The sequence below is a fragment of the Salmo salar genome, chromosome 10, assembly GCF_965601325.2.
Source record: "Salmo salar chromosome 10, fSalSal1, whole genome shotgun sequence".
Taxonomy (NCBI): Eukaryota; Metazoa; Chordata; class Actinopteri; order Salmoniformes; family Salmonidae; genus Salmo; species Salmo salar.
In genome coordinates, this window is record NC_138300.1 from 32,425,935 (window position 1) to 32,441,719 (window position 15,785).

The 15,785-nt window shown below is 45.4% G+C and overlaps 2 protein-coding genes across 2 annotated transcripts; both read right to left on the reverse strand.

Moving 5' to 3' along the window:
• Positions 1–405: 405 nt before the first annotated feature.
• Positions 406–4,552, reverse strand: LOC100194696 (proteasome subunit beta type-5). Its single transcript, XM_014122889.3, has 3 exons — positions 4,259–4,552; positions 3,327–3,633; positions 406–988 (listed from the first exon to the last, which is right to left on the reverse strand). The coding sequence occupies exons 1-3, from the start codon at positions 4,472–4,474 to the stop codon at positions 699–701; spliced, it is 813 nt and encodes a 270-aa protein (XP_013978364.1). The 5' UTR covers positions 4,475–4,552; the 3' UTR covers positions 406–698.
• A 6,619-nt stretch (positions 4,553–11,171) lies between these two features.
• Positions 11,172–13,589, reverse strand: LOC106560352 (proteasome subunit beta type-5-like). The gene has a single exon (XM_014123190.3). It carries the CDS (start codon positions 13,470–13,472, stop codon positions 12,219–12,221), a length of 1,254 nt encoding a protein of 417 aa, XP_013978665.1. The 5' UTR covers positions 13,473–13,589; the 3' UTR covers positions 11,172–12,218.
• Between the last annotated feature and the right edge of the window lie 2,196 nt (positions 13,590–15,785).

A 15,785-nucleotide genomic window follows, 5' to 3' on the forward strand; every position in this document is an offset into this window, starting at 1 on the left:
TGGCTAACGAGACTATTTGCATTGCCCCCCCACACTACTGCTACTCTTATCTATGCAGTCACTTTAACTCTACATATTACCTCTATACCCCCTGTATATAGCCATTTACTGCTATGTTTTTTCCCTTTAGGTATTTTCTTAACTGCATTGTTGGTTAAAAGGGCTTGTAAGTAAGTATTTCACTGTAAGGTCTGTGCACATGACAAATAAAACTTTGTCTGGGCTGCGTACTGAACCTGGTTAATTCCTTTAGCCTTGAAAGTGAGAGTAGCGCTATTGCTGTTTTCACTGAAAACAGCTCATATTTCCTTTACCCTAATCCTTCATGACAATAATGGAATCTTACATTACTGGTCTGTTCAATTCACTGCTACCAATAAAGTTTTTTAAAAAGCACACATTAGATGAGAATGAATGAAAACATTTATTGAAAATGTTACAGAGCAGTCAAAATAAAAAAATAAAAGTCAGCAACACCCCTTTATCCCTGGCAGAGCATGGAAAATGTAGTGACAACCAGGTTACAAATATCTTTAAAGATCATTTTCAGTCATCCAGATCCTGTGCCAAGCTTGGATGTGTGTAAACACAATTATTTTTTGATTGAATGGTCTCACAACGCTGTCACATAACATCTACCGTCCCCTACATTCTATTAACCCCTGCCCTTCTCTCGCCATACATGAACCATCTCCTCTCTATGCCTTCTCTGCCTGGTACTGTTGGTGCAGCATTAGGACATCTGACTGGGACACTCTGGTCCAGCCCTCACTGTGGACGTGGTAGAGGTTGACCTGTCCTCCACTGTAGGCGTCACGGTATGTGGCCTGATAGATGGCCCTGCGACCCAGATCACAGGCTTCCTCCACTGTCAGGTCCTTCTGCTTCAGACCGCTGTCCACGATGCCATACGCGTACATGGAGCCAGAGCCCACAGCAAACAGGTCCCCACACACACGGTTCCCCTCAGAGTCCACGTAGTAGAGACCTGGAAGGGTGAGAAAGTGAAATGTTAATATTAGCGAACGTTAGCCATGTGCAGTAAATCACCTGTTGGTGTCGACGAATGGAGGAGATTGAACATGTAGAATCGCTGGGAAATAAAAATAAATTATGGCTGCTGTACTGTGGTCTGAGGTGACAGGACAGTGTGTTCCCCCTTTTTAGATTTTTGTCTTTAGTGCACTTTAATAGGAGCTTTCCCTACATAAGGGGAAGGATGTGCCATACATTTATAAAAATCATGGGAGATATGACATTTATGCTACTGCAATATGTAAACTCATCAAAAAAAGAAACGGCCCTTTTTCAGGACCCTGTCTTTCAAAGATAATTTGTAAAAAAACAAAAAGCTTCACAGATCTTCATTGTAAAGGGTCTAAACATGCTTGTTCAATGAACCATAAACAATTAATGAACATGCACCTGTGGAACGGTCGTTAAGACACTAACAGCTTACAGACGGTAGGCAATTAAGGTCACAGTTCTGAAAACTTAGGACACTAAAGAGGCCTTTCTACAGACTCTGAAAAACACCAAGAAAGATGCCCAGGGTCCCTGCTCACCTGCGTGAACGTGCCTTAGGCACGCTGCAAGGAGGCATGAGGACTGCAGATGTGGCCAGGGCAATAAATTGCAATGTCCGTACTGTGAGACGCCTAAGACAGCGCTACAGGGAGATAGATGGACAGCTGATCGTCCTCGCAATGGCAGACCACATTTAACAACACCTGCACAGGATCGGTACATCCGAACATCACACCTGCGGGACAGGTACAGGATAGCAACAACAATTGCCTGAGTTACACCAGGAATGCACAACCCCTACATAAGTGCTCAGACTGTCCGCAATAGGCTGAGAGAGGCTGGACTGAGGGCTTGTAGGCCTGTTGTAAGGCAGGTCCTCACCAGACGTCACCGGCAACAACGTCGTCTATGGGCACAAAACCACTGTCGTTGGACCAGACAGGACTGGCAAAAAGTGCTCTTCACTGACGAGTCGCGGTTTTGTCTCACCAGGGGTGATGGTTGGATTCACGTTTATCGCCGAAGGAATGAGCGTTACACAGAGGCCTGTACTCTGGGGCGGGATCGATTTGGACGTGGAGGGTCCGTCATGGTCTGGGGCAGTGTGTCACAGCATCATCGGACTGAGCTTGTTGTCATTGCAGGCAATCTCAACGCTGTACATTACAGGGAAGACATCCGCCTCCCTCATGTGGTACCCTTCCTGCAGGCTCATCCTGTCATGACCCTCCAGCATGACAATGCCACCAGCCATACTGCTCGTTCTGTGCATGATTTCCTGCAAGACAGGAATGTCAGTGTTCTGCCATGGCCAGCGAAGAGCCCGGATCTCAATCCCATTGAGCACGTCTGGGACCTGTTGGATCGGAGGGTGAGGGCTAGGGCCATTTCCCTCAGAAATGTCTGGGAACTTTCAGGTGCCTTGGTGGATGAGTAGGGTAACATCTCACAGCAAGAACTGGCAAATCTGGTGCAGTCCATGAGGAGGAGATGCACTGCAGTACTTAATACAGCCGGTGGCCACACCAGATACTGACTGTTACTTTTGATTTTGACCCCCCCTTTGTTCAAGGACACATTATTCAATTTCTGTTAGTCACATGTCTGTGGAACTTGTTCAGTTTGTGTCTCAGTTGTTGAATCTTATGTTCATACAAATATTTACACATGTTAAGTTTGCTGAAAACAAACAGTTGACAGTGATAGGACGTTTCTTTTTTTGCTGAGTTTGTGGCTCACGTGTGTAATTCAAAATTCAGATCCCTAGTTGTCCAAGATCTGATAGAGATTTGGGTCTAGATTCCAGGCAGAAGACAATGGTTAGCCTTGATTATTTCAGTGATTGAAATTTAAAGATGTTTGCGGTAAAAATTGCACGTCGGCTCAATCGGAAAATCCCTTTACATTTCAATCGCGCTATAACATGGATCTTCCATCCGGATTGAACCTAGCCCTAAATTTATCACGGCTGAGCTTATGTGTGATATATAGGCTAACCCATTCTATTGTCCCTATCCAGCTTAGACTATGATGTCGGTTGGTGCACGTGTAATAGATATAAGATCGTACTGTAAGCTCACTCCACAGCTTCAAATGTCTCCACTCATGTTGCCGAATGGCTTACTTTTTGGAGGCGCAACTGGCTAGCAAGTTGTCAAGTGGGCGGTCCTGTGTGTTTTTGCGAAGCAGAGGATCACTTGTTTGAGCCCAGTAGAGGATATCGACAGTGAGGGATGCTATAATTGCTATTAAGCTAAAACAGTGATGCCTGATGCACACAGTTCATATCATATCCATACCTGGTCCAGTCTTGTCCCAGCCACACACCATGGTTCCCATGCTAAGGCCCATGCCTTTGTACTGGTACACCATGTTGGCCAGCAGTTTTGAGGCGGCTGCCACTGAGATGCGTTCCTTGTTGCGGAGCTCGTAGACGCGGCACTGGCGGGCCAGCAAGCGCTCCCAGAAACTGCAGTCAGCTGCACCTCCAGCCATGGTGCCCAGCAGGTAGGGGTTGATCTCTATTACCTTCTTCACTGTCTGGGAGGCGATGTAGGAGCCGGCTGTGGCTCTGGAGTCCACAGCCACAATGACACCATGCTGGAACTAGGGAGAATGGATATGAGGCAGAAGACAATGGTTAGCCTTGATTATTTCAGATGTAATTGTTTAAACAAGTAGCCTATCGAGACAGCTAAAATGGCCATGGAGGAGCCATTTTAGTCTGATTATGTTCTCATTCAATATGTTGTTTGTGTTGTCTGTCTAAGGATGTTACTAGGGGCCCTTTCACATGGGGTTATAGGTCACTTGATGTAGGTACACAGGTGACCTGGAAGAGTTAGCTGTCACAGGTGAGAATTTCTTATGGGATGCACCTCACGTTGGTTCAGTAAGTTCATGTTTTAGCATTGGAACGCTGTGGTTAGCTATTTCATATTCATTAATACATGGCCCAACTAAAGATCGAACTAACGTTAGCTAGGTCTAGAAAGCAAAATGTACGTGAACGCGTGATGAACGTCACTTAAACTGTGACAATGGCGTTTCATAACGTCAGCGTTACAGTTAATTCCTTGATGATACAAGCTAGCTAGCTAGCTAGCTAGCTATCGTGCAAACTGTTGGCGAACTATTCTTAACTAACTAAAGTTAGCTATGTCGTTAGCCACCGTTCGCTAGCAAACAAGCATATTAGCTAGCTACAAAGAAAATTACCTAGCAAACTTACTTTGAAGGCTAAAGTGGTTGTGCCATGAAGGAATTCAATTTTTCTATCTGGTCCATCTCCGTTAGAGCACAGGGTTCTCAGAGCGAAAGAGAGATCTCCTCCAACAGACTCCAAACCCAACTCTGCTTCATACAAACCACTGGCGAAGCCACGACGCTGGCGACCATAGTTGGAAAAATCTACTGACTCACTCTGCAACACACTAGCAAGAGCCATCTTTGAACTATGGATGATGACGATAGGGTAGGGCTTATGTTGTTATCGAACCAATTTTGCCGTTAAAAGGAAATACGTCACTGTTTTGAACATCGTTCGGGGTTTTCTCAAGATGGCCAAAGGATACAGCATTGTAGCCAATGATTATTTATAAATAATGCCTCGTTCAAAATCACTGGGAACTCGGAAATCTCCGACTTCCGTGCGTTCAACATAACTGGGAATTCGGAAAAATCAAGCTCCGACTGGAAAAAAAATCGATTTGTAAGGTCATCCAAATCTGAATTTCAACTCGGGAACTTAGACCTCTTTCTGGAGCTCCGACTTTTCAACCGGAACGGATCACCGATGTCATGATTTGACGTCGTATTTTTCCGAGTTCCAAGTTGTTTTAAATGCGGCATTTTATTGAAGGTTTTTCATTTTATTTAACCTTTATTTAACTAGGCAAGTCAGTTAAGAACAAATTCGTATTTACAATGGCGGCCTACCAAAAGGCAAAAGGCCTCCTGCGGGATACAAAATAAAAAATGAATACAATATAAATATAGGACAAAACACACATCACAACGAGAGACAACACAACACCATATAGAGACCTAAGACAACACCATAGCAAGGCGGCAACACATGACAACACAGCATGGTAGCAACACAACATAACAACAACATGGTAGCAGAACAAAACATGGTAAAATCATTATTGTGCACAGACAACAGCACAACGGGCAAGAAGGTAGAGACAACAATACATCACACATAGCAGCCACAACTGTCAATAAGAGTGTCCATGATTGAGTCTTTGAATGAAGAGATTGAGATAAAACTGTCCAGTTTGAGTGTTTGTTGCATCTCATTCCAGTCGCTAGCTGTATGTGCTTTGGGGACCTTTAACAGAATGTGACTGGCAGAACGGGTGCTGTATGTGGAGGATGAGGGCTGCAGTAGATATCTCAGATGGGGGGAGTGAGGCCTAAGAGAGTTTTATAAATAATCATCAACCATTCGGTCTTGCGACGGGTATACAGAGATGACCAGTTTACAGAGGAGTATAGATTGCAGTGATGTGTCCTGTAAGGAGCATTGGTGGCAAATCTGATGGCCAAATGGTAAAGAACATCTAGCCGCTCGAGAGCACCCTTACCTGCCGATCTATAAATTATGTCTCCGTAATCTAGCATGGGTAGGATGGTCATCTGAATCAAGGTTAGTTTGGCAGCTGGGGTGAAAGAGGAGCGATTACGATAGAGGAAACCAAGTCTAGATTTAACTTTAGCCTGCAGTTTTGTGCTGAGAGAAGGACAGTGCACCGTCTAGCCATACTCCCATGTACTTGTATGAGGTGACTACCTCAAGCTCTAAACCCTCAGAGGTAGTAATAACACCTGTAGGAAGAGGGGCATTCTTCTTACAAACCACATGACCTTTGTTTTGGAGGTGTTCAGAACAAGGTTAAGGGTAGAGAAAGCTTGTTGGACACTAAGAAAGCTTTGTTGTAGAGCATTTAACACAAAATCCAGAGAGGGGCCAGCTGAGTATGACTGCATAATCTGCATATAAATGGATAAGAGAGCTTCCTACTGCCTGAGCTATGTTGTTGATGTAAATTGAGAAGAGCGTGTGGCCTAGGATAGAGCCTTGGGTACTCCCTTGGTGACAGGAAGTGGCTGAGACAGTAGATTTTCTGACTTTGTACACTGCACTCTTTGAGAGAGGTAGTTAGCAAACCAGGCCAAAAACCCCTCAGAGACACCAATACTCCTTAACCGGCCCACAAGAATGGAATGGTCTACCGTATCAAAAGCTTTGGCCAAGTCAATAAAAATAGCAGCACAATATTGCTTAGAATCAAGGGCAATGGTGACATCATTGAGGACCTTTAAGTATGCAGTGACACATCCATAACCTGAGCGGAAACCAGATTGCATACCCGAGAGAATACTATAGACATCAAGAAAGCCAGTCAGTTGATTATTGACAAATTTTTCCAACACTTTTGATAAACAGGACAACATAGAAATAGGCCTATAACAGTTAGGATCAGCTTGATCTCCACCTTTAAATAAAGGACAAACTGTGGCTGCCTTCCAAGCAATGGGAACCTCCCCAGAAAGGAGAGACAAGTTAACAAGTTTGGAGATAGGCTTGGCAATGATAGGGGCAGCGACCTTAAAGAAGAAAGGGTCTAAACCTTCTGACCCATATGTTTTTTTGGGGTCAAGTTTATTAAGGAGCTTCTTTAGCACCTCGGACTTAGTGACTGCTGGCAGGGAGAAACTTTGTAGGTGGGCAGGGGAAAAAGAGTGAGAAGCATCAGGGATAGTCGCATTGGAAAGGGTGGGAGATGAGGAAATGTTAGACAGGCAAGGAGGCATGGCTGAGTCAAATAGGAATCCTGACTTAATGAAGTGGTGATTAAAGAGCTCAGCCATGTGCTTCTTGTCAGTAACAACCACATCATCAACATTAAAGGACATGGGCAGCTGTGAGGAGGAGGGTTTATTCTCCAGGTCTTTAGCCTTTTTCCAGAACTTCTTGGGGTTAGACCCACAGAGAGAGAATTGCTTCTTAAAGTAACTAACTTTGGCCTTCCGGATAGCCTGAGTGCACTTATTTCTCATTTGCCTGAACAATAGCCAGTCAGCCTGAGTATGTGTGCCGAGCCTTTCGCCAAATGCAATTCTTGAGTTGGAGTAACTCTGCAAGATCACGGTTGAACCAGGGGCTGAACCTGTTTCTTATTCTCATTTTCTTTATGGGGGCGTGTTTGTTAACAATACCACTGAAAATATTAAAAAGAAGGTCCAAGCGTCTTCGACAGAGGGGATCAAGCTGATTCCATACCATTTTACAGAGGCCAGGTCATGAAGGAAGGCTTGCTCATTAAAGTTTTTTAGCAAGCGTCTATGACAAATCAGGACAAGTCGTTTCACTGAGCAGCCATTACGAACACAGGCTGTAAAACAGTGATCACTAAGGTCATTACAGAAAACACCAGACTGATACCTATCAGGATTATTTGTGAGGATAACATCAAGGAGAGTAGCCTTTTCTGGGTTTTTGGAGTCATACCTTGTGGGATTGGTAATAATCTGAGAAAGATTTAGGGAGTCCCATTGCTTTAGGTCTTGGTCAGGGGGTTTAAGCATGTCCCATGGTTAGGTTACCTAGCAGTACAAATTCAGATTTAGTGTAAGGGGCCAGGAGAGAGCTTAGGGCAGGTAGGGTACAGGCCGGTGCTGATGGAGGACGATAGCACCCAGCAACAGTCAACAAAGAGCTATTTGAAAGTTTAATGCTTAAAACCAACAAATCAAATTGTTTGGGGAGAGACTTGGTGGAGACAACTGAGCACTGAAGGTGATCCTTGGTAAAGATTGCCACTCCACCAACTTTGGAAGATCTGTCTTGCCAAAAAAGGTTATAACCAGAAAGGTTAACATCAGTATTCAAAACACTCTTCCTTAACCACGTCTCAGTAATGACCAACACATCTGGATTGGAGCTGTGAACCCACACTTTCAATTGATCCATTTTAGGTAATAAGCTTCTTGTGTTATCATGCAGAAAACCCAGGCTTTTATGAGAGCAGAAATCAGTGAAGCAGATATCAGAGCACACGTCAGAATTGGGGCTAGCAACAGAAGATGGGCCAGGGTATACATGCACATTTCCAGATATCATCAACATTAATACAATCAAGGCACGGCATAGGACAGGGAGAGCTCTGCAGTGCTGATTTATGACATCTGAATGTGCATCAGATGGCAACAAGATCATATTGTACAGCAATTTCATCAGGCAACATGAATACAAAGCCGGCGAGAGGTGGTTAGAATAGGATGGGAGGCCAAAAGTCAGTGTAACCAATAGAGTCAGAGTCCTGAGTGTGGGAACAAACATAGTCTGTCCCACGGTTGGGTAAAGAACATTTGTAGTCAACAAAGCATGCAGAAGTCATGAGGCAAATAGCAAAATGCATAAGAAAAAAATAAAATATGTAATTACTTGGGGTTAGCCATTGTAAGTGCAGAGTCACTCACCCCAACAATGTGTGTGTGCTGGTGGCGAGCGAAAGCTCGGGAGAGTGCCCATTCACAGCCCAGTTCGTCCTGTGCCAGCGCCCCGCATTTGCCGGGCTAAAGTGAGCATTCAGCCAGGACGGGTTGTGCCAGCTCTATGCTCCAGACCTCCAGTGCGCCTCCAAGGTCCAGTATATCCTGCACCGGTTCTACGCACCAGGTCTCCAGTGCGCCTCCACAGCCCAGTACGTCCTATGCCTCCTCCTCGCACTCTCCCTGGAGTGCGTGTCCTCAGTCAGGTACGTCCTGTGCCTTCTCCTCGCACTCGCCCTGAAGTGCGTGTCACCAGTCTGGTGCCACCTGTCCCGGCTCCACGCACTAGGCCTCCAGTGCGCCTGCCCAGTCTGGTGCTCTGGATAAGAGCGTCTGCTAAATGACTAAAATGTAAAAAAATGCAGAGCTTCCGGCGACAGTTCCCAGTCCAGAGCTTCCGACGACAGTTCCCAGTCCAGAGCTTCCGGCGACAGTTCCCAGTCCAGAGCTTCCGGCGACGTTTCACAGTCAGGAACCTCCTGAGACGGCCTACAGTCCGGGACCTCCTGAGATGGCCCACTGTCCGGGACCTCCTGAGATGGCCCACTGTCCGGGACCTCCTGAGACGGCCCACGGTCCAGAACCTCCTGAGATGGCCCGCGGTCCGGGACCTCCTGAGACAGCCCATGGTCCGAAACCTCCTGAGACGGCCCGCGGTCCGGAGCCTCTGGATAAGAGCGTCTGCTAAATGACTAAAATGTAAAAAAATCCTGAGACGGCCCACGGCCCGGAGCCTCCTGAGACGGCCCGCGGCCCGGAGCCTCCAGCAACGGTCTGCGATCCGGAGCCTCCACCGATGCTGGCGGGTTTGCAGGATGAGAGGGTTCTTCGTCCTGCACCAGAGCCGCCTCCTATGCTGGCGGATCCGCAGGATGAGAGGGTTCTTTGTCCCGCACCAGAACCGCCTCCGATGTGGGAGGATCCGCGGGATGAGAAGGTTCTTTGTCCTGCACCAGAACCGCCACCAACACTAGACACTCCCCCTAACCCTCCCTTTTGGTTTCAGGTTTTGCGGCCGGAGTCCGCACCTTTGGGGGGGGTACTGTCACGTCCTGACCATAAAGAGCTCTTATTTTCTATGGTAGAGTAGGTCAGGGCGTGACTGGGGGGGGGGGGTTATTCTAGTTTTATTTTTCTATGTTGTTTGGTTCTATTTTCTGTTTTTCTATGTTGTTTTTTTTGGATGATTCCCAATTAGAGGCAGCTGGTCATTGTTGTCTCTAATTGGGGATCATATTTAAGTATTTGTTTTTCCCACCTTTGTTTGTGGGAGATTATTTTGAGTTAGTGCATGTAGCACCTCTTCGTCACGGTTTGTTGTTTTGTTTATGGTTTATTGTATTCTTGCATAGTTTCACATTAAAATAAAATATGTGGAACGATATTCACGCTGCGCCTTGGTCCGTTCCTACACACAATCGTGACAGGAGGGGGCTTCAGAGGATGCTTCAAAGATTCCTGCCACTTGTTGGGCCCAAAGGCCTCGACACATTTTATTCCACTCCTTAGTGCTAATTGAATTTGTATCTGGTCTGTCTTTGCAAGCCTGGGAGCCTTAACTCAGCATTCAGTCCCCATAAAGTAAAATATATCATTGTAATGTACTTTATTTAAATTTTTCTTCTTGGCTTTCAAAATAGCATCAGACCAAACACTACTCACTCAGTTCTAGGTTGGATGGTGTCCTCAGGTCTCTGCGGTTTGTTTGCTAGAGTACCCTCTGTATAGCTTGGCATGATCCTATCTGTGTTGTATCTGTCCCATTATGCCGTCTGTGAAAGCATGGGCACCGCCATTGAGGCCATCTACTTCTATAGGTTGGTAAACAAACTAAAAGGGTATGTACTGCCACTTGGAGTGTGTTGTTTGAACCGGTATAAAGCCAAGGTTGGCGATTTACTGCCACCTGCAGTTATGGAATGTTTGCTTACAAGTATAATGCATTGGCCGATCCCTCCTGATGACCTGCGTGGAATTATGTGACCCTTCCTTAACGCATAGGAAATCACACCCAGCTGACTACTTCAAAATTGTGAAAGTCCTCAATGGGGCTGCCCATGCTAAAATGGGACTTTGGACATTAGAGTCCTTCATCTCTAAGAGATGACCCAGTGACTGTAGTTGGCCCCACTAAGATATTTGGATGATTCCCTATAGTTCATTGTCAGCTATAGATGGGTTACGAAAACGATGCACATGCTTCAATGGGGCAGAAGTCTGTGTGTTGTTGTGATTCTGGATGGCCAGATAGCTAGCAACAATGTCAAGAAGCTGCCATGGGTGGAATCGTAGGTGGCTCGTTCTTGATACCATGTCTTGTTTTGAGATGCTTTGACTGATGTCAAGTCTATGCTAATATGGCAAAAATTTGCCCGCTAGCTAACCAACAACTGTAACAATGTATTTGAGAGACAACAAGTGCTCATTGTGCACATTTATTTAAAAATGTTCAATAAACATTAGAGACGAAATATAGTTTATATGTTGTCAACAATCTAAGCCAACGCCCTCTGTTTTGTCCCATAGTTGCGCACATGCCGGCTTTGTTGCTAAACAACCAACCCGTCTATAGGCAGAGAGGAAAAGGGTATTTCGATATTATAGAAGTTCATTATGGGTTATTATTTAGTAGAAGTTTGTTAACACATGATAAAGAAAAATCTTTATGAAAATATGATGGTTCACAATGATGAAAATGCAGTATTAGGCTTCATGACACATATTTCTTATTTGTTGAGAGAAATTACATGTAGTTTTACTGTACTGAAGATCTCTGAACACACAGTATGATTGATTTACCTTAAAAAATACTTTAATGGATTTTACAGCCTCACCTGATCTTCAACCTTGGTTGACCTGTCATGATATATTGCTTGTTTGTTTTTTTGCTCTTTATGCGCTTTGAGATTCTATGAAAAGCGCTATAGAAATGTAATAAATTCATATCATTATTATTCTTATTAACCTATCCCGCCTCCCTACCCCAAGAAACCATGCATATCCTTTGATAAGATAGAGGCGCACCCAACAGTGACCTCTTGGCCTTACTTCTTTCTACTGGCAGATCGTGCCCCTTTTATCTCCCGAGAGGCACAGAGCCTCCAGCATGTGGACAGGGCCCGCACATCCTCATCCAGCCCTGCAGCCTGGGCCGACCCCAGAGGAGAGGAGCCTCCTTCAAAACCTCTATGAGCCTTACCATAGACTCCCCGTGGTTGTCCCATTCACAGGAAACAAGGTAGATGCAGGTTGAGGACCAGGTTGTGGCCCACTTTCCTTCTGCAGTCCAGGGACATCTTGCATTAATGCCTCCAGAGTCTTCTTGGCAATTCTCAGAAATTATTATGTTTTTAATTCAACGCCATTGTGGTTCAAGACTAAATTCTAAATCAAGCACTACATTTCTATCAAGAATAAATGTGAATCATGTGAATAATCTAGTCCATAATCTGGTTTTGAACATAAATTAACACATGACCTCTGATGTTTACAAAAAGGATCAATATTCATCGGTCTACAAACAATCTCAGTAAAACCCTGTAGGGTACAGTTATTGGTCCCTTACAAGTTTCTTGTTTTCTTTCTTCTTCTAAGCCTTTATTTCCAACTCTCTTTTGCCTTCTTTAGTTTCACTTCTTTCTACCACTGCTCTGCCCATCTTCCACTCCTTCCTGTTTCTCCCTCCTTCCCTTCACCTTCACTCTTTCTCTCTCCTTCTCTCTGTAATACTCCTCTCTCAGTTCCTCTCTGTCCCTGCGAGTCCACCCATGTGAGGTGATATGGTACACATCCACACAGTTCCCAGAGTATGCATCCCTGTGTGTGGCCCTGTACACAGCCTCTCTGGCCAGTGAGATGGCCTCCTCCACCGTCAGCCCCCACTGTACCCCTCCGTCCAGCACAGAGTAGGCATAGGGCGAGCCAGATCCCACAGAGAACAGCGCTCCCTGCAGGCGAGTCCCGTCACTGCAGACATAGTACAAGCTGGGGCCAGAGAGCACTAACTGTTTACCTCCAGCAGAACAGTGTTGCCGACTCATGGCTGGTGAGAGGCACGGATTCCTTCCCCGTGCCTCTGCTTGAGAGATTGAGTCACTTTCTGATGTCTTTTCCAGATCATCTGTTTCACTCCCCATCTTTGATCTGTTCTCTTGCTGATCCGCCCCTTTGCTGCCATGCTCAAGAGGACCTGTCTCCACCTCACCTCCGTCCCAACCACACAGAGTGGCTGCCACACACAGCTCAGTGCCCTTAAACGGGTGCAGCATGTGGGCTAGTAGCTTGGCAGCGCCAGCTGTGGACAGCCTTCTGCCATGGCGGAGCTGGTAAAGCCGGAGCTCCCGAGCCAGGATCCTCTTCCATAGGGCACAGTCGGCGGATGTGCCCGAGGTGGTGCCCACCAAGTGGGAGTGGACAGGCAGGATCTTCTGGGAGGCTGGGCAGGCCACCAGCCCATTGCAGCTGGACCGTGTGTCTGCTGCAGCTATCACTCCCCCCTGGAACATGAAGGCCAGGGTGGTGGTGCCATGAGACATGGGGAAAGGCAGAGGGACAGAGGGAGAGGAGGAGGGAGGAAAGCCAGGAGGAAAAGAGAGGAAAGGTAGGTTTGAATCCTGGTGAAGGGGGGTGATATGGTTTGGTGCAGTGTTGGGGTTGATTTGGCCAAACTGTATCGGGCTTTCACTGAGGTATTCCGCAGCTGGTATATAAAGATGCAGTGGGCTCTCACTGTTGCTCCACGACAATCCCCTGCTTGATATATCTCTGGTTCTCTTCCCAAAAAGCATGCAGGTGTCTTCCTGGGCCATGCGATGTGAAGCTTGAAAATTCCATCTAGAGTTGAGAAAAGAGTCCTTGAAACCGCACAGATCCTGTAATGCCATTGAAAAATGTGTCCCTCAATATGTAAAGTAACCTATTTATCCATATTTAATTCCCCTCCACTGTTAATCATTGATTCTTATGTTTTTTCTTTGAGAGTCCAGGTCGGGGTCTGTTTGTCTCTGTGATTGGGGATGCACTGACCTAAATGTAATAAATCGCATCCTTTTTATATAGTAAATGATCCCTCAGTTGTATTGTCCAAACAAGTAGCATGACATCAATAGCATTACATTACCTCATTACTGGGACGCATAAAAAGTGTGGAGTAAGCCACGCCAGTCATCAAAAACTGTGCTTTTGAACACGATACCTGTCTCGTAAATCATATTGATATGCTGATTGTACTGGCGTTGATTTAGATTGATGAAATTAGATTATGTGTCTGTAGTTCAGTCTATCCCCCTATTGGTGAGCCAAAAACTTGCACACCTGTGTTAAAAAAAAGTAGGCTATACTGGTCAGGAATCGTGAATTTGCCCAAGGTGTGGTAATTCTGTATACAAGGATAAGGCGAACAAATTCTATAAAGGTTTATTAGACAAACAATAGACAGACATATCCATATGGGGAGACAAACACGTTCGTCCTCCAAGTTTTCCGGGCCCCTGGTCAAAACATTAAATCAGAGCTGAGACCACTCTGGTCAAAGTAGGCTATACATTTGAACATCTTAATTGCTTGAGAATAACCCTGACTGGATTACAGCTAAGGGCCCGGATACCAAGCAGGTTCTGCTTTATGGTGACCTCTGACCCTAGAGAGGTTACACAGAGGCTAAATTCCAATTGGGAATAAGCATACATTTTTTTTATTCTTAACGTTACACGCTTTTTTTTGGAGGAAAGTGACTCTCTTTACCTCCTTTCTATCAGGACATTTCAAACAGTGGGAGAATGAAATCAGCTTCCATGAACCCAAAAATACTTCCAGAAAATGAAGAATGATATAAGGAAGGTAAATAGACTTCATGGAACTAACCTACTCTATTGAATAATTGCACTAGATAGGAAAAAAAGCCAGTGACCCTGAAGCGATGTTGTGCAGAGGGGCAAAAATCAACATCACATCAATTATACTTTATTAAACATCTCATGCATCATGGTACTCATGGTCTATCAGTTGAAGTCAAGTGAAATGAGTGTTGACTGTATGGTTCATAGTAATATGTTATTAGTAGCTTTCAGCAAACACTTTAATAATGCAATATCTTAGTAATTTGAAAAGATCAAGTGTTGACAGCATTCCATTGTTTCATTTTATTACGCTCCTAATCGAACAGAGCACATCTCTGGTGTTTGGGTGAAAGATAAGATGTGCCCCTGGCGTTGTGAACTCAAACAGGCTGTAAGAGACACAGTGGAAAATGTTTAACATACATAGGGTATATAAATAATTGAATAGGATGCGTTTTTGTCACAGTTTCTGATTTATTTTGAGTGTGTTTCCTTAGGTTACTGCTGGAGGGCACCTTTACCTTGTTTCTAGTTTCCAGTTTACACTAATTGTTTCTTATTGGTTTCACCTGTGTTTGATTGCCCTCTGTTCACCTGGTTGCTTGGCTATTTCGGTTCCTCTGTTGGCCTGGATCCTAGCTTAGGTCTTATGTTTTGTTTAGTGCATTCTTGTGCTATTGCCTTGTTTCTGTCAAGACTTTAAGTAAAGATCTGGATTTACCCTTACCTCTGCTTGCTGTGTTTCTCTGCAACTTGGTTCGAGTTCATACAAGCATTACTGTAACAGTAGACAACAATGGACCCAGCAGAGATTTTTCAATCATCTGAGGAACATGCCGAACTCCACCATTTACGGTCGGCTCTCACCCACCATGGAACTGTGATTGGCCACCATGAGGCGCGGCTGCAGACATTGTCAGATGATTTAATAACTCATGTGTCCGCTCTGCAGACAGGACAGACGGGAGCAACTGCTGCTGCACCTGTGGCTATTCCTAACCCTCCACTCCCTAACAGCTCAGCATCTTCCTCCCTTCGGGAGCCTCATCTCCCGGCACCGGAGCACTATGAGCGACATCCTGGGAGGTGTTGTGGGTCCTGCTCCAATGCTCTCTGGTCTTCAAGCTGCAGGCATCAACGTTTCCCACAGAGCGTTCCAGAGTGGCATACGTTATCTCCTTTCTATCAGGACGGGCTCTGGCCTGGGCCACGGCCATATGGGAGCAGCAATCAGACATTTGTTTTATTTGGCAAAGCTTCACCCAGGAGATGTGGGTTTTTGGTCACCCAATCAGTGGCAGGAATGCTGCTCAAATACTCATTGTGCTTCTGCAGGGCAGCCGGAGCGTAGCGAATTAC

What these genes read in the sequence shown, in the direction of transcription:
- LOC100194696 (XM_014122889.3), bottom strand. Translation starts at nt 4,474, where the DNA reads ATGGCTCTTGCTAGTGTGTTGCAGAGTGAGTCAGTAGATTTTTCCAAC. An exon ending in CAACCACTTTAGCCTTCAAA is followed by an intron (nt 3,634 to 4,258) that starts GTAAGTTTGCTA and finishes CATTCTCCCTAG; the next exon opens with TTCCAGCATGGTGTCATTGT. An exon ending in CTGGGACAAGACTGGACCAG is followed by an intron (nt 989 to 3,326) that starts GTATGGATATGA and finishes TCACCCTTCCAG; the next exon opens with GTCTCTACTACGTGGACTCT.
- LOC106560352 (XM_014123190.3), bottom strand. Translation starts at nt 13,472, where the DNA reads ATGGCATTACAGGATCTGTGCGGTTTCAAGGACTCTTTTCTCAACTCT.